This window comes from Canis lupus, chromosome 5, assembly GCF_011100685.1.
Source record: "Canis lupus familiaris isolate Mischka breed German Shepherd chromosome 5, alternate assembly UU_Cfam_GSD_1.0, whole genome shotgun sequence".
Lineage (NCBI taxonomy): Eukaryota > Metazoa > Chordata > Mammalia > Carnivora > Canidae > Canis > Canis lupus.
The window spans coordinates 19,802,687-19,827,397 of NC_049226.1; the positions used below are offsets into that span (position 1 = coordinate 19,802,687).

Genomic DNA, 24,711 nt, shown 5'->3' on the forward strand with positions numbered 1-24,711 from the left:
AGCAGCACTGCTGCTCTCAATGCCCATCCGCGCCACAGACGCTCATTAACACCAATTAAGCTGGTAGCCTTCCCAGGAGGTGCTAAGGATGTGCACGGGATTGAGACAGCTTCTGCCCATCAGGCCTCATGGACTCATCAGAGAGACGGGGCAAAGTAACTACCAAAGAACACGGGCCAACAGCAGTGGGATGTAGCGAGCACCGGGGCTTTTTAATGAGAATGTTGGTATGATCAATGGCCAGAGGAAGGTCCCCGTGGAGGTGATCGTAATACGCTGTCTTATAGGACTTCGGAATTTGTAAGAATGGACTTTAGAATTTGTAAGACCCTCTGAAACATAAGCATTGTTTTGGTTCTTCTACCACTTGCTGAAATTAGGGATGTCTGCTCTCGTTATTAAATTACTGTTAATTATTAAATTGAGGATCAGAGAAGTGGTTCAGCAGAGGGAACTAGATTATCCTTCTGCAGCTCAGACATCTCCACGGTTAGATGAGATGACCAGTGTTGAGGCATCCTATAGCTGTGGCCGTCTTAGAATTTACCAGGAAGGCTACAGGCCAAGTAGGGCTTCTCTTTCTCAAAGATTCAGGGGGAAGTGTCGAGGTTGCTATAAATCCACATGGTACAGACTGAGAAGAGTTTGCCCAGGGTCACCTGCCAGGTACCCACACATCTCAGGGCTGGCTGGTGGGAACTTCATGTTCGGTATGACTGGGGTCTCTCTGGATTGTTCAGAGGGTTGGGGGCCACAGAGAAATTGGGGTCTCTATCCCCCAGGGCTCCTTACCACAGCCCTGGTGTGTTGCCTCGACCATCACAAGACTCAGCCTCACCTCTTTGGCGCCCACAGCCTCCATCTTAATGATATGAGCTGCTACTTATTGGGTATGTACCACTTACTGGCCCCTTCATGTGCATTTTCTTTTCTTTTCTTTTTTTTTTAAGGTTTTATTTATTTATTCATGAGAGACAGAGAGAGGCAGAGACACAGGCAGAGGGAGAAGCAGGCTCCTTGCAGGGAGCCCGATGTGGAACTTGACCCCAGATCCCAGGATCACGCCCCGAGCTGAAGGTAGCCGCTCAACCGCTGAGCCACCCAGGCATCCCCATGTGCTTTTTCTAAGTTAATTTCCCAACCACGCCATCGAGGAGGGAGTTACTGTTTCCATTTTACAGATGAGAAGACTGAGGCCCCGAGTGATGGCGTTGTCAAGGCCACACTGCTAGCAAGTGCTGGGGGTGAGACTGAAAGCCAGATCTGTCTGTATGATTAACAAACAAACCAACAAAAACAGGCTGCATGGACTCCTCTTTGTCAATTCCCGGGATGGAAAGAAGCGATTCTTCTTGATATTCTGGTCACTGCTACTTGGAAAAGCCTCAAATGCGGGCGACGGGGATGGGATGGGGGAAGGGTGTGCGGTGCTAGCGGGCACACAGCAGCTACCAGGACCCTGCCCATCACTTGGCTGCCCTTCCCGCACGCTTCTGTCATGTGGGAGAGGAAGTCGGGGGCTCTGTCCGTGACCCCAGCCCCTTGCTGCAGCAGGGAAAGTGTCTCTCTGTGGTTGTACCCCTGTCTCCCTCCCTCCCTCTGAGTGAGGTGCCAGGAGCCTGAGCAGGACAAGATGCCACCCCTGTTGGTGGGTCCACAGCCCATGGAATGGAAGTGGACACGAGGGAGGTGCAGGAGGAAGTCAGGCTGGCCTGGCCTGAGGGGGTGAGCCCAAGAGGCAGCCCCTGGGCTGACCCCCGTGCTCAGCCACACTCCTCTGCTGCTCCGCCTGGAATCCAGTACATCCCATCCTCCTCGGAGCTCACTTGGGCTGAGCCGCCTGATGCCCCGGAGACAACCAAAGTGTCATTTTCTGGAAAACATCGGTTGTCGGAGGGCACTGGGGACTCTGCGGAAAGTTGTGTGTGGCCCGGCCTTCCACTTCCCTCTTTATAAGACTGTGAGCGGTTCCTGTGGGGCCCTGTAGACACCGGTCTGAGACCTAACAGCCTGCTGGGGTGGGAGCCTGGACACGCCGTTGAAGGAACCAGGTCTGTGGCTGAGATAAAGGCCCCCAGTCCTGTAGGTGCCTGTTGGCCCTGGAGCCCAACGCCTTACCCCTCCACTGTCAGGGCTACGCCACAGCCAGACTCAACTCCTGGACCAAGGAAGGGTCTGGGTTCTGCAGGCAGATGGGTCTGTGTTCGGTGGGCTAATTACTTTCCTCCCTGTGCCTGTTTCTTCATCCGAGACACGGAAATAATGTCGCATGTCATAGGGCTGTGGTGCAGATTAAGAGAAATGAACTATGCACGGTGCTTCACACAGTGACGAGCAGGGAATAGGAGCTCGGTAGCTGTTGCATTTGTCACGACCTCCCGTCCTACCAGCTGAGCCACAGTCCTTGGGAAAGGCAGGACCCAAGGCTGGCGTGTCACCCAGCTTCCACCATGATCAGTGTATGGCTGATTTTGATTCATCTATCACCCCCTTATATTCTTGTCAAATAAATCCCAGGCATCGTCTACTTTCATCTGGAAATAGGTCAGTGTGCATCCCTAAGGACAAGGACTCTATGGAAATGGACCGGAATGCTACTGCCACACCTAAAAACTGTTACCAGTAATTCCTTAATATTGTCAAAATCTACCCTTCAGATTTTCAATGGTCTCGTGAAAGGTTGAGAGTCTTTAAAAGTTGGTTTCTTTAAAAAAAAAAAAAAAAAAAGTTGGTTTCTTTGAATCAGGATTCAGGTTAAGTTCCCCGCAGTATAATTGGCCAATTCGGCTTTCAAGTTTCTTTTATTGTATTTTTCCACAATCCGGATTTTTGCTAATTGCATCCCTGGCCGGAAGTTTTGCTTTCAATTGGTCTTTGAGGTACAGACACCAAATAGGTATTTGGGCAGGAGTCGTAAAGTTAAATCTGGTTGCTCCGTTGCACCCTCCGCCCCCCACCCCCGTTTAGGAAAGGGTTCCTTTCTGCTTCCCGGAAAAGAAATGTCCCCACAGCCCCCAGTGCCCCCCTGCTGGAGTGGGAGGGTGGTGGCAGGGTGGGGGGACATGGGACCCCAGGGTTCCCAGCGGTGGGATGGGGATGTCGGCTTTTATTTGGGTTCACCCGCTCTTTGTTTTTGTGAACAAGGGTGTCTTTTCATAAAGCAAAGCAATTTTCTGCCAAATAGCAAGGACTGTTTTTCCTCCTTCCAGAGCAATAAGGTTCAGGATTTGTCTCCCTCTTGGCTTTCAAGAGCATGTTTTCTCAATTCTTTCCTGAAATTAAAGTAAAGGTCAAGGAGGCTGGTCTGAGACCCGCCCTCGCTCCCCTCCCGGCCCCTGCTGGTGCGCAGGGCTAAGTGTACCTGCCTCCTGGGCTCCTTGCATGACCTGAGCTCAACGTCCCAATTCTTGTCCTCCTGGGATGGGGTCAGGGGATTGCAAAGGGAGAGAAAGAGAAAGTGGGGGGGGTGAGTAGCCAGTGCCAGCCTGCGGGCTCCCTTTTGAATTTAGATCTGAGCAAGTTCTAGAGGCTTCCTTCTCCCCACTGTGTCCCCTTCCTTGGGGAGGGGGCCCCGGGCCCCACGCCCTCCACCCCGCTTCCCACCTGCCAATTTTCTGCTGGCACGTGAGCTGCCCCAGTGATCTGCCCGTCCCTTGCTCAGTGTTGAGCTGCGAGGATTTTTAATCAAAAGGCAGCACACGCACGCAGGGAACTGTGCCGCCACCACCCCGCTTAGCATTACTGGAGCGTTCTCTCCCCACCCCCTCCCCACACTGAGTCACTCCCAGCTAACAGTTAATTAATCTGTGACACTTTGACAGTTGGTGAGGAGACATTTTTTACGGAGCCTTCAAAATGCACAGGGATGGGGTTGTCAGGCAGACGCCCTCTTGCATTCCCTGGGTCTCCAGACCCTGCCTTACCCCACCCACTGGAGACCCTGGGCCTGCCTGGGTGAGGTCTCAGGGCCCTGCAGCCATCCTCTGTCCCAGCCTCTTGGGGCACTCCACGCTCCCAGGGACACCTGGCACCTTGGGAAGAGGGAGAAAAACAGAGGGTGTCCAGGATGACAGCCTGAGGGGTGGAAAGGCCTAGGTCACGCTCAGGTCTGGTCTCTTTCTGCTCTTGGTGAAATCCCCATGCAGGGGCCGCTTTCAGAGCAAAGGAGCCGTGTGTGATCCTGCCTCTCCCTGGGACCCACCCTGTCTCAGCTCCCCTTGGGGTGCTCCCTGTGGTTGCTTTATGGCTGCTAGTGGGTGCTGCATGAGAGATGGCTCCAGCCTCCTTGGCCTCCTGGGGCATCACACCCATGGTGGGGTGGTAATCTAGACACTGCAAACTCCTGGGCCTCTTGGGCCTTCTGCGAAGCCAGAAGCCATCCCCACCAGCTCTCTGCATCCCGTCCCACAGGATTCACCTTACCTCCCCACCTCCCCATACACCTACACTCATCTTCACACATTCTCTTTCTTTCAATGGCTTTTAACCCCGTGTGCCCCAGTGATGGCACAACTGCAAAATTCCCTGAATGGACCCAACCCCCTGGGTATCCAACCCCATGACCTGGACCCAGAGGGCCAGAGAGAGAGAGAGAGAGAGATCTCAGAGGAAGCTACTGGTATCCCTTGAGAAGGACCCAGAGGAGAATCAGCAACTAGGGCAGGAAAAGACCCAGGGACTGGTTCCTTCACACTCAGAGGTACCAGCTCCCATGGATGCCTCTCAAACATTTACCTCCCGTCGCTACCACCATGCTGGAAAATGAGAAGACAAAAAAAAAAAAAAAAAAAAAAAAAAGATAAGCGTGATGTACACTGGTGTAGCTCACAGGCTGGCAAGAAGAATAGATACTAAACAAATAATTAGATGAGTGACTTAATTATACCTGTGATAAGCTCCACCAAAGAGCACAGGAGGACATGTGCTGTGAGTAGTACACAAGAGGACGGCTCTGAGCTGGAGCCCCAGGGAGGCTTCCCTGGAGAAGGGGTTGTCCTGAGAGTGGCCAGGAAGAGGAGGGCAGCCAGGACACTGGGATCTTGAGCCTATGTGGAAGGACTGGGCCTGGTTAGGGGTTGGGGTGCTGGAACCCAAGGTGGGAGCAGGTGACATTGTGGCTTTGGTGATAGGAAGCTGAGTGATCACCTGATGGCAGCTTCTCTTTGCTGTGAGGTAGGAGGCAAGGGACTGCCTGGCCAGGTTTAGCTCCAGGGAGCAGTGGGAGGCTTGGAGCAGGTGCCTGGGATACCGGCTTCAGGGTGGTCCCCCACCAGTGGTTCTTAGGACTGAGCCCCCTCTCCTGGCTCCTGTTGGCTGGTGCCAGGCACAGCCAGAGAGCCAGAATGGAAGAGGTTCATCCAAGCTGTGGCACACTTTCTAAGGAAACCTGGATAATTTTCCCCACAGCTAACAGATTGAAGTCCAGCCACCAAGAGGCCACCTGGCCCTGGACTTTGCTCCCTTGCTGCCTGTGCAGAATTCCAGGTTGGACTAAGGAAGCTGACCAGATCTGGAGGGAGCACAATGTGGGGGGTGTCTGTGTGTGGCCTACCCTCCCTTCCTGGCCCCAGAGGGCTGGTTTCCCCACTAGCCTAGGTCTCTTTAAATAGCCCAAACTGGCTTTCCCACAGCTGCCCTGAGGCTCTGGGTGGAGAAAAGCAGGAGCAGTGGAGGGAGTCCAGGAGGGAATAGGTGCCCCATCCCAGGCAGGAGCCCTAGGAATTTGTAGACCTGGGCCCTCCCCCACCACTGGGCAAAAGCAACCAGTGTTTCTTTCTTCTCTTAAGAATGACTACTGGCACCTGAGCCAGACCCACAGCCTTACCACCCAGTTCCCCCTTCATGTCTGGGAGGCCAGAGAAGATTCAGGGGTGAGGAGAGGGTGACCCTGGAGGTGACAACATCTGTTGCTCTGCCCTTCCTCTTTCCCCATGCCTGGGCTTCCCCTCCACACTGGCCTTCCCAAGGTCTGGGCCCTGAAGGCTCTCCCTTCAGATGCCTGGCCTCGGGGCTCCTAGGGCTCCCTCAGTTCCTCTGCTCCCCAGGGCCCAGTAAGTGAGGGCACTAGTTACCGACTTCTGGTTTCCCTCTGCTGTAGGACGGACTGGGGGCTCCTTCCTCTCCCTCTCCCGATCCCACACTTCCTGGAGCTGCAGGAGGTACGGGGGAGGTGCTACCCCCAAGTCTGGACCCTCCTGTAGAGGAGCCCGGGGTGGCTTGAGTTGCTGGGTCTCGAGGAGGAGCCCCTTACCCACTCCCTCCCAATTCCCCTCCAATTCCTGTAGCACCTCCAAGCTGCTTTTGAGATGCAAATACCACGTACTCCCCTCCCCACCCTCGTTTTTCATTGAAATGCTTCAAGTTTCAGAAGAGAGGGAAAATGATGTGTTTAAGACAGCAGTGTCTCACCCGCCATGGAGCCTGATAAGAGATTGTTAAATTTTAATTAGACAATTTGATTCCTTCAAATGCCAAACTTTCTGGGGAGGCAGCACCGCGGGAAGCAGGCTGCTAGAGTTTATGCTGCGCCAAGGGTTCCTCCCACCCCACTTCTGGGCCCTGAGCCCCGAGGTTTTGCTGCTGGATGAAATCAAACTGGAGAGAGGGGCGGCCTCCAGGGAACCACTCAGCCCTGGCTGTCTGCCTGGGCTCTCACCTCATTCCTCAACCGGATGGCTAGCTAATTTTCAAAGGAGGGCACAACAGGGAATGACAACATATATAAAGCCCAAAGGGTAAGTGGGGAGGTCCCTGAGGCTGGAAAAGCCTGACCCACTGTTCACTTGCACCATAACCCCACACACCTTGGATTTGCTCCAGACACTGCACCGGGAAGCTCTGCAGACAGCAACCATCAGAGCAGGCTGGAGCTAGGCTGGATATGAAGGAGAACTTGGTGGAAGGCATTCAGACCACCAGAGTGGATGATTCTGGAAGGTCTTTCAGTGGATGGTTGCCCTTCTGAGCTGAGGCAGGGTAAGGTACTGGAGATGGATGAAGGTCAGGTGATCTCTGGCTCTTAGATGGCCTGACGCTTGCAGGCCACCCGCTTGCAGGCCACCCACACTGGGGAGCTCCTCAAGCTCCTGGCTCCCTCCTCTTTCCCATACACCAGGGCAGCTGAGAAAGAAAAGCCTATAAGGCCTGGAGCCCATCTGCCAGTGTCTGCTGGGGAGGGTGGCATGGGGAACAGCAGATACACCCCTTTGCTCCACAGGGAAGAGGAAGGTGTGGGGAGTGGCAGGCCCTCTTTCTGCAGGGGTCTTTGTCAGCTCAGGCTGCCTTAACCAAGTACCCTAGATGGGGTGGCTTCAACAATAGGAATTAATGTCCTCATGGTTCTGGTGGCTGGGAGCCTGAGATCAAGGTGCCAGCCTGGTGGGGTTCTGGTGGGAGCTCTCCTCCAGGTTTGCAGATAGCTGCCTTCTTGCCATGTGTTCACAGGCTCGGATATTTCTTCCTCTAAGGGTGCTCATCTCATCACGAGGATCCTATCCTCATGTCATCTAGATCCCATCTCTGAACACTACCACCTTGGGGGCCGTGGCTTCCACAGATGCATTTTAGAGGCACACAGTTCAGTCCTTAGCAACAAGGTTGGATGATCCATCCCTGTTCAGGAGACAGGACTCAGTGGCTAAGCAATGGCAGTGACTATATATGTATTTTGCGTCCACTAAATGCTCACCAATTGGAACTGATTTGGAGCTTTTACACGAGACAGAAGCACCTGGAGAAGGGAGATGGCATCTGGAGGTTGGTGAGCCAGGTGATCATATTTTCATGATCCCAAATCAGTATTCTTGTTCTGATAACAAAGTTTTAAAAATAATATGAAATTTATTTATCTGAAAAGTCTTTTATTTTAAATACTTTTTTTTAAAAATTCATGAGAGACACAGAGAGAGAGGCAGAGACATAGGCAGAGGGAGAAGCACGCTCCCTGTGGGGAGCCTGATGCGGAATTCGATCCCAGGACCCCAGGATCATGACCTGAGCCGAAGGCAGACACTCAACCACTGAGCCACCCAGGTGCCCCATATCTGAAGAGTCTTATAAGAATAATTCCCGCTGAGGGGTGCCTGGGGGGGCTCAGTCAGTTAAGCCTCTGCCTTCAGCTCAGGTCATGATTCTAGGTCCCTGCTCAGCAGGGAGCCCCTCCCTCTGCTCCTCCTTTGCTCATGCTCTCTCTTACTCAGTCTCTCAAATAAATAAATAAATAAAATCTTTAAAAAAATAATTCTCCTTGAGTCATACATTTAACCATCTTCTTTTTTAAAAAGAACAAGAAACTTGAACCATCCTGGCAAATCCAGTGTGTCAACTGCTATTGAGCTAGACCTTTCCCACCTCCGGGAGGCACAGAGCGGGCGCTGACCTAACCTGGCTTCTCTGGAGCCAGGACCAGGCCAGAATGGCTGGAGCTGGGACGGGCCTGGTGGACACTGATGGGTTTTCTCCCCCAAGAAAGTGCCAGCAGAGAGATGACGGGAGGACACTGTATTTTAACCATTCTAAGACACACACCTCCCCCAGTTCCACACTTACATATTTTAACGTCTCTGAATTCAGAACACCTTTGATAGTTGGCCCCATCCTGGAGCTGTATTGGAGTCCAATGGCATTTTTTTCATTCCTAGTGGTGTGTAAAACAATGGCGCATCTTACATTCACTTCTATCGTAGAGCCTAGGAAATATGGCAATTGGTATTACATGGCTCAGGAATAGACTTCGCCTTTATTCTCCTTTATTCCCTCCTAGGGCTTGTTCGCTGCATCTGGGACCCTTCTCCCATCATCTCCACTCCCACATCCCAAGGATGAGCCATCGGAGGTAGCATGGTGTAAACAGCAGGATGCCAGGGCAACGCTGGCCCTAATGGACTGCACTGGGATAGTATAGTCACTTCACCTCCAGGAACCTCGGGCTTGTTGCCTGAGTGCTTGTTTGTTTGTTTTAATTCCTTTGCTTTTGATTTGTGAAGTTCACAATCCTAGGGAGTTTACCTGCGCTGGCCATACCTGCATCATCTTACTTCATCTGCACAACAGTAATTGCTATTCCCATTTTAGAGGTTGGAAAACTGAGACTTGGAAAAAGCCAAGCAGTCTGGCCAAGACCCTGGACCTAGTAAAGGTGGAGATACCTTATATACTTATACTTGTCTCTCACAGGCTAGAGTACCTCATCTCTAGGGCTGGGTTTGCTGAATTCCTGCTCCACTTGGTGTTGTGTGAGGGGTAGCCCCTACAGACAACCCCTACTTGTGAGCGATATCAGCCCCAGGTAGGAAGGGTGCTGAGGATATGGTAGGGGCTGTGGCTGGCTCTGGGGGTTGGGAGAAAATCCTGCACCAAGATATTAATAGGGTCTCCAAGGCATTTAGGATTTCCCAGGTTTTCTCATTCTTTCTGTAATGTATCAGATGGATCCAGGGCAGGAGGATTCTGTGTAAGCCTTGCTTTGAAGGACGTGTAGGGTCTAGGCAAGCATTGGGAAGAGAAGAGAAGTTTTCCAAAGACTTTTCCCCTTTGTTGAGTGGGGATAGTAATTATAAGCCTTGGAGGTTGTTTTGAGGATAAATGAGATAATATATCTATTTTTTTAAAATTTTTATTTACTTATGATAGGCACACAGTGAGAGAGAGAGAGGCAGAGACACAGGCAGAGGGAGAAGCAGGCTCCATGCACCAGGAGCCCGACATGGGATTCGATCCTGGGTCTCCAGGATCACGCCCTGGGCCAAAGGCAGGCGCTAAACCGCTACGCCACCCAGGGATCCCAGATAATATATCTATTATATGATATGTATATGTATTGGAGCAAGCTATCAAGTCCTCTGCAGGTATATGAAGCCAGATCGCAGAAAGAACCTTCAGGAACCCTGGGGGAAGTAGGCCTCCAGGTCTCCAGGCCCCCAGCCATGCCTGGCACATTGCCTGATGCCCAGCTGGCTCACTAGATCCTAACTGAGAAACTGAAGGGCAGGGGCAGCCCCTGTCACCTGACCCATGCACGTGTGCAGCTCCCCCACTCTGTGCTCCAACTGGGAAGAGGAAGGGATGTGTCTGCAGTGTCACTCTGACCCGCGCTTCACCACCTCAAGCTGGAAGATCTGTTGCACGGGTGTCATTTCACGTCACCTCATGTGGAATTAGGCATTTTGCCTTCCCCAGAGACTCCAGACTGGTGGCGCTGGGTGGGACACCATCCACACTCCTGCTAAGAGCTAGCGGAGCAGGTGCGTCAGACAAGGATGAGGGTGTAAGGTGGGCAGACCCGTCTGCAAAGGCCCCTCTGACCCGTGGCAGCTGGTGTGCCCCCCTCCGTGATTTGGACCCGGTACCACGTTCATCCCATAAACTAGTGGATTTCAAACCCCTGCAGGTAGCAAAGCACCTGGAAGTCACGATGCTTTGTGTGGAATGCCTTGAAATACTGATAAGCTTAATTCCGTCATGTAAAATAGGAACACTTTTGTTAGCAGGAAAGCCGGCTGTATTATCTGTGCATTATGTTCCAATCACAACCAAAACACAGGCTGTCAAGCTCATCAATGCCCGATGCATCTCGAGTCTGCCGCTCAGGCTCTCTGCTTGCCGTTCCCAGTGAGCAGCACCTCCAGCCTTGCAGAGCCCAAGGCAGAAAGGCAGTCTCCTCTACACCCTCTCTCCCCATTTCCCCCCAGCCTTTCTCATCCCACATCTACCCAGTGACCAAATTCCACGGAACTGACTTACAAGTTACTACTGATTCTGAACACCTCTCCATTCTCGTTTCTGCCACCCTCATTCAGACCGCCACCGTCTCTTACCTGAATTACAGCCACAGCCTGCCCGCCCCCTTAGGTCCCCCTACACTGCAGCAGCCACTTTTCTAAAACACCAGCCCAGTGGTCCTTCCTATGAACCTGAGCGGTCAGGTTATGAGACCCAATCTGGCCTATGAATTGTCCTCTAGCTTCATCCCCTTCCCCGCCTCGTGCCCTACGTTTTTAGCCAAACAGAATTGTTTGTTGTCTGGTACTGTGTTGTCCTCTCTCTAGTTGCAATGTCTCCCAAACTCCGTTGGCCTGGCTGATTGCTCCTTTTATGTATCTCAAATGGCACCACCTTCAGGAAGTCCTCGGGGTTTTCTTGCAGAAGCTCATCATCTCCTCCTTGGGCTCCTATAGCCACACCCTTCCATCCACTATACAGCAGTTGGAACCTTCTGTGTGGGAGCCATATCTGATCACAAGGTTCCCACTGCCCTCAGGGTCAAATCTAGCATGACTTATAAGGCTTTCTAGGATCTTGCTGTGGCACCCGCACCCGTCCCCCATCCGTTTAGCTCATGCCAAGTCCCTCTGGGCTTCAGCTGTCCTGGATGAATCTCTTCTAGCCTTCCACTGGGTGCCCGCTCTCTTGCTCTATCATTTGCCATGCTGCTTCTTGTGTCAAGACCCTTCCCTGGGCTCTCAGCTCTTCCCCTGGCTAATTCCTACACACCTCCGAGTGTCTGCCAAACTTCACTTCCTCTGGAAAGTCTTCTTTCAATTCTTAAACTAGGTTTTGTGTCTCTACTGCATTCCATTTCCTAGGGCCCACTGCTTAGAGGTGTAACTGCCTGATTGATTTACTGGCTGTTGTTTCTTTTAGAATGTGAGCGAGAGAACCATGTCTATTTTGTTCCTGCCCGTGTTTCTAGCACTACATAGAGCAATGCTCAGTAATATTTATAGAATCAAAAACGGATGGATGCATAGTCCCACTCGTGTCTCTAGAAGCTGGAAGTCCTCGCTAACTTGTCTCAGTTGTGTGGTGCATGGGATGTGCTTACAAAGTGTTTGTTGAATAAATAGATAAATGAGTGATCAGCTCTTTTCAAGCTCATTTATTTTATTATACTTAAAAAAAAAAAACACTATACTTGCTCATTTGTTTTGCCATCTGCAAGAACTTGCCAGTAGAATAGTGGCAGCAGGCTCTAATGTTTTGAGAAAATTGCTTGACACAGAACTGAAAATCCTGAGGCTGGAGAAGTCTACTAACTGCCGGTGGTTGATTTCAGCTCTGGAGCTTTCCACGGGAGGCAGCACGCTTTGGGAGGTCCTCCTACTCACTTCCTGTGTCCCCGTGTCCATTTTCCCTGACCAGAGCCTGGCCACCCAGTGGCCCCGCTGCCCCGATGGATCCACTGAACCTGTCCTGGTACGATGATGATCTGGAGAGCCAGAACTGGAGCCGGCCCTTCAACGGGTCCGAAGGAAAGCCCGGCAAGCCCCACTACAACTACTACGCCATGCTGCTTACCCTGCTCATCTTCATCATCGTCTTCGGCAATGTGCTGGTGTGCATGGCCGTGTCCCGCGAGAAGGCGCTGCAGACCACCACCAACTACCTGATTGTCAGCCTTGCTGTGGCCGACCTCCTGGTGGCCACGCTCGTCATGCCCTGGGTTGTCTACCTGGAGGTAGGTCTGCACCCCCGCCTGGAAGGAGCTGCCCGGGGGCCTGGAGTCCAGGCTCTGTGCTGGTTCCTGCCAACAAGTTGCCCGGTGCCTTCTCAGCTGGCCTGGCCTCTTCCTCCACTCTGGGCTCAGTTTTTCTCCTTATAAAATGGGCTGCTTGTTCCTTGACAATCGCAACTACCAGCTTGAGAGTGCTTGCTAAGTGCCACACCTCCTGCCAAGTCCTCCATGCCCAGCTTTCCCCGTGTAGCCCTCAGGGCAGCCCTGCGAGGTCACCATGTCACGAACACCAATTTCACAGGTGGTGACCCTGGTGGTCAGAGAGATCATGCCGCTGGCAATTCCCAGCTGGAACCCTGTTTGGCCCCGGTAGGTTCATTAGATCATGCTGGAAATGGGAGTAACTGAGGAGTATCCTCAAGGAAGGGAGATGTTCATGCTTCCAGACCAGAAGCTTCCTGTTCCCTCTTCCCACTTCAAAAGTGGAAGCTGCTGCTGTGTGTGCTCCTTATCCCTCCCCCCTTCCCCCATTTGGTCTAGAGCCCATGTCTGGGATCCACAGGCAGGGGTCTCCGTGTGGGCTGTGCCGCAGGCCCTTTGCTCAGCAAGGTCACCAAGGGCTGGCCCAGGACAGAGCCCAGCTCTGCATCTCCGAACAGAGAGTAGCTAGTCCCCGCTGTGGTCCAGGCACCACGCCAGGCATTTCGCAGACACGGACTCAGCACTCATGTTAATCCTGGGAGTTGAGACTATTCTCAGTGTACGGAGGAGGAAACAGAAGCTTTGAGAGGTTGCCTGTTTTTGCTCCGATCGCACAGCAAGGGGAGAAACCACTAACTGCGTCCCTAAGTGTGGAGCCACCTCCTGGTGGACACTTTCCAGAGCTGACAGGCAGATGTGGCAGGGGCTGGGGTCTGGGTCCTGGATCCTGCCCCTTTCTCAGCCTAGGACTCTGGGGTGGAGTTTGGGAATCGAGGTCACTCATCACTGGGCAGTTTACCTTCCCGCCTGGGCGAGAGAGGGATTTACCTGTGCCATGGAGGTAAATCCTGGCTGGGAGGGAAGGCTCCTCCATTTTTAAAGGAAAGCATGAAATTCTATAGGCTTGAGCAGAGGAGACATCTAGAAGGAGAAGCTGATGTGAGGAGGGGAGCCCAGTCCAAAGTGGTATCTCTCCCAGTCTCCCTGCCTGGGGGCTCCCTGTGTCTCCTCCGTATGTTGCTGTCATCACCCCCCTGGGTTCCTTTAGCACAGCCCAAACAGGCTGGAACACTCAAAACAGATGTTAAGGGAGAACCCAAAGGAAGCAAACAACAGACATACAATCTACAGATGCCAGAGGCCAGGGGTCCCCTTCCTCCATGACTCCCATGCCTGTGAGGGCCACCAGACTCCATCCATCCACGTCCTGTCTGACGGCCTCCCCGTGCATGTCTAGCACGGGACTGGATGTGCGTGATTTATTCTGCTCAGCATATGGAAAGCACGCTGGTTTGCAGTGGGAGGACCAGTTCCAATTCCCAACTCTACTACCTTCCATCTGGAGAAGGTCCCGAGAGAAAAGAACCAGGGTCACTTGTCTGCATTTCAGCCTCCCCACTCTGTGAGGTGAGGGTTGACTGTGTGCCTTTTCCAGAGGGGTAGATGAGACTGAGAAGGGAACACACCAAGGTCGCACTTGTTTACTCATTCAACAGGTATTGAGCACTTCCCTGTCCTATGGCATCCTCGGGGCACTGCCTGCCATCGATGAAGACCCGATAGGACTACTGTAGTGCAGTCTGATGGAGGTGACAACAGAGCAGTCCCCACAAGGGATGTGGGAACGCGATGGGGGTGACTGTGGAGACAAGGCGGTCCTGCAGGAAGAAGTGATGCTTTCAGAAGAATTATCCAGAGGAGGGAGCAAGGCGCTTACACTCCAGCCTGAGAAAAGAAGTGTGCAAAGCTGCTGAGTGAGGGGGTGTCACTGGCTGGAACTTTCAAGGGGTAGAAGCCTTATCGTTGGCCTAGCACCATCCATAGAGCTGAGTGTGAAATGTTTGGGACAGTGCCTGACACATAGTGCTTAATAGAGGCCAGTTATTAGGATTTTGCCGAGCTAGCTCATGGCCCACCCTGCAGGGCTCAGCTTCATGTGAACAACGAGGTCAGTAAAGTGGTGCCCAAAGGTGCAGAGACACAGCCCTGGAGTCACACCAGCAAACCTGGTGATCACCAGGTGATCATGGGAAGTCCACTTTGTTCTCTGCCTCCAGGTCGGTCCCTCTTTGCAACGACAATCTCTCCTTTCATGCTTTATGTACATTGAGTAATTTTGACATAATTATCTCCTCTTTTGACAAGCTAAATGATCCTTCCCAAGACAGTTTATGAGAGAGCATCGGATGTGCTACCTGAAGACCGTGCTTCAATCCCAGCCCTGCTGCACACTTGCTGGGGGAGCCCTCTGAGCTTCAGGTCCCTCGCCCATGAACGGGCACAGCAACCCTGTCTTGTGCGAGCGTGAGATGCCCACATGCCCATAGTAGGTGTAGGTGGCTGCCAACAATTTCTCTTGAGTCTTTGAGTCAGCTGCCCCCAGGAGTGTGGAGGAAAACCCTCCCTTCTTCTGAGCTCCAGAAAGGCCTCTGGGGGTGGGGATGAGAGCTCCCTAAAGGCAGGGACTATGCCAGTGCTGTTCACCACCGCACCCCAGAGTCTAGGGCAGAGCCTGGCACGTAGTAAACTGCTCGTGAGTGTCTATGGGAAAGAAGAAAGGCAGGGAAGAGGGAAGAGGACTAGGAAGAGGGCCCAAGTATCTCAGACCTGGATCCCCGGGGACATAGAAGCAGCCCTGAGGTCCTAGTCTAGGAGGGCTTCAAGGTGGAGGGTGGACCAGGTGGGCCTGGGGCCCTCCCAGCGGTGCCCTAATGGGAGGTGCTGTTTACACTGGGAAGCTCCCTACCCCCCCCCCCCCCCCCGCCGTCCAGACCTGCAACTCGGGGAGCCCTGTGTTGCCACGTGGGATGGGCCCTGGTATGGGCCACGGGAGCCCAGAGAAGGTGACTTCCTGTTGGGGCGAGCTGCTGTTTCTTCATGCCCGAGAACAACGGCCACAGTTCCTGTCACGGAGCTTAGGTGGCAACGTTTGGTTTCATGCCAGGGAGCAGAAAAGAAGGGGCAGTGCAGAGAACAAGCACGTTCGCACCAGCCCGCGCCGTGATGTGCGGCGAAGTGGGGCCTGCCCGGCCCCAGGCCCTGGGAGGCCACTGCCCTGCTCCTTTGTCTCCTGCTGGGAGAAGGCCCGGATGTATCTCCCCGTCTCGACTCTGTGCTCAGACCCAGGGTGCCCCGAACTTCCCCAGTTGCCCAGGGCCAGCCTGCCGTGTGAGTGTGTGCACCCGTGTGTGTGAACAGGAGGCATGAAGGTGTGTGTAAGGGGGGAGGGAGTGTGTGTGTGCAAGGGGGAGAAGGATGCAGGATGCTTTCGAGGGGAGCGGGCCTCCTCATTCCCATCATACAGGATATATGGGCACAGCACCCCTGTCCTGCCACCCCCCCCCCCCCAGTTCCCACAGCTCGAGTCCCCGTGTTCTGTCCCTCACTCTCCAGGTCTGACCAAGAGTAGCGCCGTCTTCTCGGTTTCTGAGCCTTGGTCCTCACAGCTGTCCTTAACAGACAGGTTTGCGCCCTGGCTCTGAGGGAGCTCCCCCAGGAACCTGGGCCCGGCAGGATCAGAAGTTGAGCTAAATGGCCTGGGGCAAGTCACTGCCCCTCTCTGAGGCTCAGTTTCCCCATTGGTAGCATGGGATTGCAGGCCGATCACTGGGCTGTTTTACACATGAAGGCGGAAAGTTGAGAGACTCAGTTGAAGGTGCTCATCTTCTAGCCCAGTCCTTGGCACAAAGTGGCCTTATGTGTCTAGGAGGAGAGGGGACCAGGAGCGAGGGCCTCGAACTCCCCTTCGCTGGCCCACTTCTCCCCCGGGCCCCAGCTGGAGACTCACAGATTCCCACAGCTGCCTGCCGAGCCTGAGGCCCCATCTGCCCCAGGAAGGAGAGCCCCGCTATAGGGCCTGGGCTCATCTCCCCCTCTGCCGTCCACCCATTATGGTGCTTTGTCCCCAGGTGGTAGGTGAGTGGAAATTCAGCAGGATTCACTGTGACATCTTTGTCACTCTGGACGTCATGATGTGCACGGCAAGCATCCTGAACCTGTGTGCCATCAGCATTGACAGGTGAGCCCAGCTAGGGTGGGAAAGGGGACCCAGGCCATTCACTTTTCAGGCTTCCCCGTCTCTCCTTCAGGGGCAGGATCTCTCTGATACTGTACGGCTGACCGTGTGTCCTCGGGCCCATGTGTTTGTGCGTGCATATATGTGTGTGAGTGTGCACACATATCTCCTCATGCATATCTGCACATGTGTGTAGGTGCACATGTGTCTGGGACAGTACAGACCTCCTAAAGAGAGGCCATCCTCCGGATGGAGATGCTACCAAAGGTACCCAGTGGCTGGTAGAGAAGAGAAAACTCAGTTCTGACAGCACCCTTGAAACTGCACCTGTGCACCCTGGCTGTCTGAGCTGGGGCAGGAGACAGGAGAGATTGACAGGAAGACCTCAGGGAGGTGACAACTGTCACTCCCCAAGGCACAAGGTGTCTCTGGTGTATATGTGCTGTGGAATGAGGGGTCCTTGGGCCTGCACCCAGACTTAAGGTCCCCCGCCCTGCGCCCCCGCAGGTACACAGCTGTGGCCATGCCCATGCTCTACAACACCCGCTACAGCTCCAAGCGCCGAGTCACTGTCATGATCGCCATCGTCTGGGTCCTGTCCTTCACCATCTCCTGCCCACTGCTCTTCGGACTCAACAACACAGGTGAGTCCTGCCTCTGTCTGCCTGGGGTTCCGCTGGCCCCGTGCACAGGGCCCCAAGGGAGCTGAGCCCCTGATGCAGAGATAGGGACTGAGGCCGGGCCCTATCCCCCTGGCCAAGCCTGACTCTGAGTGTACCTGGATGGGCCGGAGAGGAACAGTAGCTTGGGCCTGATAGAGTTGGGTGAGGAGTGGGGATAATGACTCGGGAGGATGTCTGGCCATTTTCAACTTTGTTTATTAAATTGAAGCAAGTCAGACAGCCGCACAAACCACATGTGTACGTGTGTGTGTGTGTGTGTGTGTGTGTGTGTGTGTGTACACACTCATGGGTGGCAACTACTGGGCCCCATCCACCACCCTCACCCCCACCCCCAGCAATGGTATTTGTGTAAGGAGGCTGCAGCCCAAGGGCTGGCCCTGCCCAGCACAGACCTGAGTTACCTGAAGCAGGAAAGGTAGACTCGAGCAGGAGCTAGCTCAGGGCGCCTGTCCTGTGCGTCTGAGGCAGAGGAGGGGTTGTGCCTGCCTGCCTGCTGGCGGGGCATAGAGGCCATGCAGGTGTACCTCGGAGACTGTTACAGGGCAGGACACAGGGAAGCCTTGCAATCTGACTCTGTGGGAATTTCAAGGAGCGCGAGTAGGGCCTGATATGCTCAGATCTGTCTGGAGAGGCCCTGAGGTAGAGGACAGACATCTGGTAAACCAGGAGGGCATTGGCAGTGCACTGGAGCACAGGTGAGTTCAGCAAACGGGACCGAGTTACCTTGTTCTAAACCTGGGAGGTGGTAGACGGCCCCCAAGTACACAGGAAGGCCTACAATAAGGGTTCACTCTTTGAAAATAATTTTCTTGTTATTTTTTTCTGAACACTCCGGCTCCACTTGGGTGTCGGTGGATGACAAAACTAACGCTGAAGTCAGGGGGGAATATGAGTGGGAAAGCTTGGACGCAGCTTGGCTTCTCGCTCAGGGTCTACTTTTCAGTCACCGGTTTACACCGTGGGTCCGTTTCCATCTAGCATTTCCAGGCGACCTCAGACCCCCAGGCGTACTCTGTCACATGGCTGGGCTGGGTCCCGCGGAGGAGGAGGGGACAGTCTGCGGTGGTGGTGGTGCCTGCACACCCCACGGCTGCTGACATCCCGTCTGGCTCTCCCCCCAGACCAGAACGAGTGCATAATCGCCAACCCCGCATTCGTGGTGTACTCCTCCATCGTCTCCTTCTACGTGCCCTTCATCGTCACCCTGCTGGTCTACATCAAGATCTACATCGTCCTCCGCAGGCGCCGCAAGCGGGTCAACACGAAGCGTAGCAGCCGGGCTTTCAGGGCCAACCTGAAGGCCCCACTCAAGGTCCCCAGATCCCTCCTGCCCTCCAGTGCCCTCCCTGACCCCCTCAGGACGGAGAGGGCTGGCCTGTGATGGGTGGGCCTGGTGGGTGGGTGAGGGTCCAGGGAGGGGGTTCCCAGCACCAGGGCAGGGCCCAGTCCAAGGCTCAGACCTCAGCAGAGGGAGTGAGTCTCTAGGAGTGGGAAGGGGGGGGCCAGAGGCGGATGCCACCTGGGGGGAGGAGAAGTCGGCTAGATCTGTGTCTGAAACCCTCCTTTCCCCATCACTTGTCCTTTCCTGGCTGTGGCCCCTCTCTTCTCCCTGTCCTTGCTCTGTCCTTCCCGCCCTCTCCAGTACCTTCCACCTCCTCCTCCTCCCCTCCATGCACACCTCCTCTCGCCCCCCCAACCCCAGCTCCCTGTCCTCCTCTCCATGCACACCTCCTCCCTCCTCCTGGGTCCCTGTCCTCCCCTCCATGCACACCTCCTCCCTCCTCCCTGGCTCTTTCACCCTCCTCTCCTCTGCCTTTCTTTCATTCTCTCCCCACTCCCTTATGTCTTGTGAATTTTCCCCTCTGCTCAGTCATCCCTGAGGAAGACAGTGTGGGGGCGTGGAAGGAACCAGAGTTTTGGGGTTAGACACATCAGGTTCAAGGCCTGGCACTCTCACCTTTTTGTTGAGTGACCTAGGGCAAGTTACTTAACTTCTCTGAGCCTCAGTTTTCTCATCTGTTAAATGGGAGTCCTAATGCCAACCTCTCAGCGTGGTCTTGAGGATTCAGTGTGAGAGGGATACGAGCATGCCTAGCACGTGCCCAGAAAACCAGGACCTCTTTGGCCTTTGTCCTGCCCACGATCTTTCATCATAGTACCAACCTTCACTCTTGCCTCCCCTGGCCCATACCCACCTACTCTGCCCTTCTGGGAGCCCCTGTGCCCAGCCTGACTACTGCATGTCGGGTGTCTGTCCCCGGCCCCTGCCCATCATGACCAGTGTCCTGGCTCACTCCACAGGGCAACTGCACTCACCCTGAGGACATGAAACTCTGCACCGTTATCATGAAGTCCAATGGGAGTTTCCCAGTGAACAGGCGGAGAGTGGTAAGTGCTCAGGTCAGGGACCCAGAGCCAGGTCTTTCTGCCCCTAGGGAAACCCACCTACCATGATTCTCAGCTCACCAGCTGGTCAAAGGGAGGAGCACCTCCCAGGCTCTCCCACTTAGCTTCAGCAGAGACCAGACTCCCCATGCACAAGTCACAAGCAGGCACGCAGCAAGATGGCTCAGTTCTGCAAGGCACAGATAGGCACTCCCAGCACAAGGAGGTGGTTCGGAGAGAGGACTCGGCCATAAGATAAGAAAAATAAGAAGAATGGCTATTACCATTCATTGAACACCCGCCATGTTCCTATTATTTCATCAAATCCTCACAGCGACCCTGAGAGATAGGTCTTATTAGGCTTATTGATTTTAATTTTAAAGAAGAGCAAACAGGCTCACAGAGGGAAGGTAACTCACCCAAGGCAAGACATTTAGTTAGTAAGATAATGTGTATTTGAGCCCAAACCCATGCGACTCCGAAATCCACACATCCGCCATTCTTCCCACTTGCCTGTGCTAGGCTCCTACAGGCGGTTTCTGGGGCTGGAGGCAGGGCATGGGGGGCAGGGTGGAAGGGCAGGGAGCTGAGTAACCCCAGGGCTGGTGGGGAAGTGCAGCCTGTAAGTGGAGCCCAGAGACGCAGAATCACAGCCGACCCCAGGCTCTGCCCAGCGATGGGAGCATCAGGGTTCAAGCAGCAGGGGTCTCATCCCTGGCTGGGACAGGGAGCCCACACAGGGCCATACACGAAGTCCAAGTCGGGTGTCCCCAGGAAGCAGGGCCCCCACTGTCCACCTGCAGGGCAAGGGCAGGACCCCAGGGAGTCATTTTATGAGATGGGTTCCCAACAGGGACTCGGGACTGGGCTAGGGTTACACCACCCAGGCACACAGCAAAGCTGCACTTTGGATGTTCAGATGGAGACCCCAAGGCAGGGAAGAACCTGGAAGCCCGTGAGTGGACCGCCAGCAGGGTCCCCAGGTCAGCCCAGCAGGAAAGATGGGGGGCTCAGGGGTTAGCTCTTTGGCACCCAGATTGGTCTAGGAGGAACATGTGGAACCCACGTGTGAGTGAGGGTGCAGGTGCCCTGCAGGGAGAAGAGGGGTGCCCTCTATGCAGCTAGAACAGGAGCTCCTGGAAGGAGGCACCGAACATCAACCAGTGATGTATTCCCAGCAGCCAGCTCGGTCACTTAGCTGGTGCTTGGTACGTGTTGCTCAGTTAACAAGAGAGGAAAGTGTTGTGGTACTAAGTTCCCACAAATGCTTATGGAGTTAATGAGGTTCTGGGACAGGGGCTGGGGATGACCTGCAGGCAGGGGCTGCCGTGGGTCCTGGGTCCTAGTCCCAGACTATTCCTGCCTCCCGGTGATTATCCTCATTGTCTCTCTGGCAGAGTGACCCGTGATGTTTGTAGGAGTCTCTAAAGGAGGATAGGGGAGGGCCAGGGGCACCCGGTGAGGCTGAGTGGCTAATGCCTGAGAACTTGCCTGGCTTTACCCAGAGCTCTCTGCCTCCGTGCAGGAGGCTGCCCGCCGAGCCCAGGAACTGGAGATGGAGATGCTGTCCAGCACCAGCCCCCCCGAGAGGACCCGGTACAGTCCCATACCACCCAGCCACCACCAGCTGACCCTCCCCGACCCGTCCCACCACGGCCTCCACAGCACTGCCGACAGCCCCGCCAAACCAGAGAAGAATGGGCATGCCAAAGACCACCCCAAGATTGCCAAGATCTTTGAGATCCAGTCCATGCCCAATGGCAAAACCCGGACCTCTCTCAAGACCATGAGCCGCAGGAAGCTCTCCCAGCAGAAGGAGAAGAAAGCCACTCAGATGCTCGCCATTGTTCTCGGTGAGTCGGGCCGGCCCAGCTCTGTCCCACCGTTACCGAGGAAAGGACCCATCACTCTGGGTCCCCTTACCTGCCATCCCCTTCCTAGCCATGGCCGGTGAGCCTCGGGAAGGGCACTTTCTCAGATTGCAGGCCACACCCATTGACGTAGGCCATTAAGTAGATTCTCTAATTAATGCTCATTTTACAGACGGGGAAACTGAGGTTTGGAGTGGGCATATAACGTGATCAAGGAAGACCTATGATTTAAACTCAGGGAGTCTGACCTCAGAGTCTGTGAGCTTGAGATACCATAGTGACCCCCAGAACCCCGAGATCCTAAGCAAGTCACTTTCTCTCTCTGAAGTCCCCTCAGCAGCAGATTAGCTCTCAGGGTTGTTTGCTGTGGTCAAAGGTTTACAAAGGTGAAAGAAAGCATTTCCTAAAGGGCAAAGCGGTGCACACAGCCAAGTGTTATCAGGGTGGTTTAGTTGTTGAGGAGTGGGAAATTCAGTTCACCCCAGCTCAACCAAGGCCCCGTGGGACCAGAGCTGTGAATAGAGAAACAGGGCTGGGAGGGGGGTCCCTCTGGAGGAGGGTGTGTCTCCATCAGCCAGCCAAGGCTTTCGAATAAAAGTCTCCTAGAAAACCAGGACTGGGGATCCCTGGGTGGCGCAGCGGTTTGGCGCCTGCCTTTGGCCCAGGGCGCGATCCTGGAGACCCGGGATCGAATCCCACGTCGGGCTCCCGGTGCATGGGGCCTGCTTCTCCCTCGGCCTGTGTCTCTGCCTCTCTCTCTCTCTCTGTGACTATCATAAAAAAAAAAAAAAAAAAAAAAAAAAAGAAAACCAGGACTGGAGTCAAAACACAAGGCTGGGCTGACGTGGGTGGTGGGCACAGGAGGGGCTGCTGTGACTCTCCCTGCCCTCTAGCACCAAGGTCTCATGGGACACCCTGCCACACTCACCATCCCCTTGGGCCTCCCACCAATCCTGTGATGTGAGTGGGACAGGTGTTACCTCCCTGCTTTTGTGAATGCATGCACTGAGTCATGGCAGGTTAAAGGACAGATCCTTGGTCACCGGGCTGGGGGTGAGAGCCGGGCCTGTGGCTTCTGTCCATGGGGTCTCGCTGTGGTCCTGGGGACTCCCAGGGTGCTTGTGGGGCACTCTGTGCTCACAATGCCTCCATACCGAGGGGCCCACTGGGGCAGCAGGTCCTAAGTCAGGCAGACAAAGCCAGTGGGGTGGGGGGTGGTCAGTCTAGGTCAGAGCATCCCGATGCAGGAATACGCAAGTGGTGGCCTCCAAGGCCTGGGGGAAGGTGGAGCGAGAGCATGGCCATGGGAAGGGGGGGGCGGGCTCGATAAACTGGAGTTCAGGTCTCGCTCGGCTGGCTTTGTCACTCATGAGCGGGGTGGCCTTGTGTACATCACAGAGCCTTCGGGAGCCCCAGTTCCCTGTCTACCCCACAGAGATGCCAGGGAGTCTGAGGGAGATGGGTACCTAACTCTTCCTTTTGTCACTTGGGCTCAAACCGTGCATCCCACGCTGCAATGACCACACGCTCCACTTCCAGGTGTGAAGGAAGACGTTCCCAAAGATGACCAGAGAGTAGAGTAAACATTTCCATTTCTACTGACTTGTGTCAGAATGTTAACCTTATGGATTTGTTTTCAAGCTCATCTTTCCCTAGAGGGGTAGGTGTGGGTGTTATGCCCATTTGGCAGATGAGGAAAGTAAGGCTGAGGGACGTAAAGTGACCTTCACTGCAAACGGGTGTCAGGGACAGCTCTAGAGTCTGAGATGGGGACTCCTCCTGCAGTGCTCCTGGGCCAGGGCCCGTAGCACCCAATCTTGGTGCCCACCGAGTATGGGCCTTCCCAGCCCAGCCTCCCCTGGCCCCAGGGGCCCGCCTGACCGCCGCCCTCTCCCCCAGGCGTGTTCATCATCTGCTGGCTGCCCTTCTTCATCACCCACATCCTGAACATACACTGTGAGTGCAACATCCCGCCCGTCCTGTACAGCGCCTTCACGTGGCTGGGCTATGTCAACAGCGCCGTGAACCCCATCATCTACACGACCTTCAACATTGAGTTCCGCAAGGCCTTCCTGAAGATCCTGCACTGCTGACCTGCTGCCCACCTGCACAGCAGCCTGCTTCCCGCCTCCCCGCCCAGGCCGGCCGGGTCTCAGCTCCGGGGAGCCGTGGACAGGGGAGGGGGCGCAGGGCGGACCAGGCCTTCTCTTTGCCCCGGCAGGTCCTGCAGTGTTAGCTTGGCTCTGCGCCCCTCCGTGCTCGCACACCCTCATCTGCCGGGGTAGTGCTAGGGAGCCAGGCACGCTGCCGGCCCTCGGGCCGGACCCCTGGCTCAGGGGCAGCTCACAGAGCGCCCCCCCCACCTCTGGGCCCTCCCTCCTTGGCACCAAAGACGCAGCCGCCTTCTCCGACCTTTCTGTGGGGTTCTGGGGTTGCCGGGGTCAGAGGTGGGGCTCAGAGACCGTGCTTTCTGGTAGGTTTGGCTTGGTCTTCACAGGCCGATGCCGGGGCGGGCAGTGGGTGGGGATGGACAGTTCACACCCCACGAGGCCCATGCCCGGGGAAGCCAGAGCTCTTGCCAAGGCCCCAGGCAGCTTCAGTCCTGGGAGACCCATGTAAATACCAGACCCACAGGCTGAACCCCAGAGAAGCCCAAGCCAAAAATCTTCACTTGCTCCCCGTCCTGCCCCCCAGGAGCCTCTATTTCCACAGCAGTGGGTCCCGCCCCGGCCCACCTCGCTCCAGCACCCATGTGCTTTCCATACCTGCCGACAGCAGGGACTCTGGTCTTGAAGGGCCCCCGGAAGGTCTGTGGGGAGAGGAGCCACCCCCAAACCCACCCTGCCGTCTCCCGACAGACTCTGCATCCCTTCTCGTAGCAATTGTTGGGCCTGCCTGGGAGCGGGCAGGGACAGCAGGCTTGTGACCACATCTGGGGCCTGGGTCGGGGTGCTGGAGGGCCTCTGGGGGCTGCCTCCTGCCACAAAACCACTCTCTCTCCCCCTTTGCCTCCTCTCTCTCCGGTCCCCTTTCCCTTCCACTGTCTCCGCCTTAGATGAGCCCTCGGCCAAGGGAGCTGCTGACCGCCACTCGGCCTGAGGGAGG

The 24,711-nt window shown here is 55.0% G+C and overlaps 1 protein-coding gene across 1 annotated transcript; it reads left to right on the forward strand.

The window, feature by feature from the left end:
* Positions 1–12,169: 12,169 nt before the first annotated feature.
* Positions 12,170–23,699, forward strand: DRD2 (dopamine receptor D2). The gene is given in 7 exon segments (NM_001003110.1): positions 12,170–12,454; positions 16,561–16,670; positions 17,175–17,311; positions 18,472–18,662; positions 19,652–19,738; positions 21,261–21,588; positions 23,506–23,699. Coding segments are annotated over 7 exon segments (1,332 nt in total).
* The last annotated feature ends 1,012 nt before the right edge of the window (positions 23,700–24,711 follow it).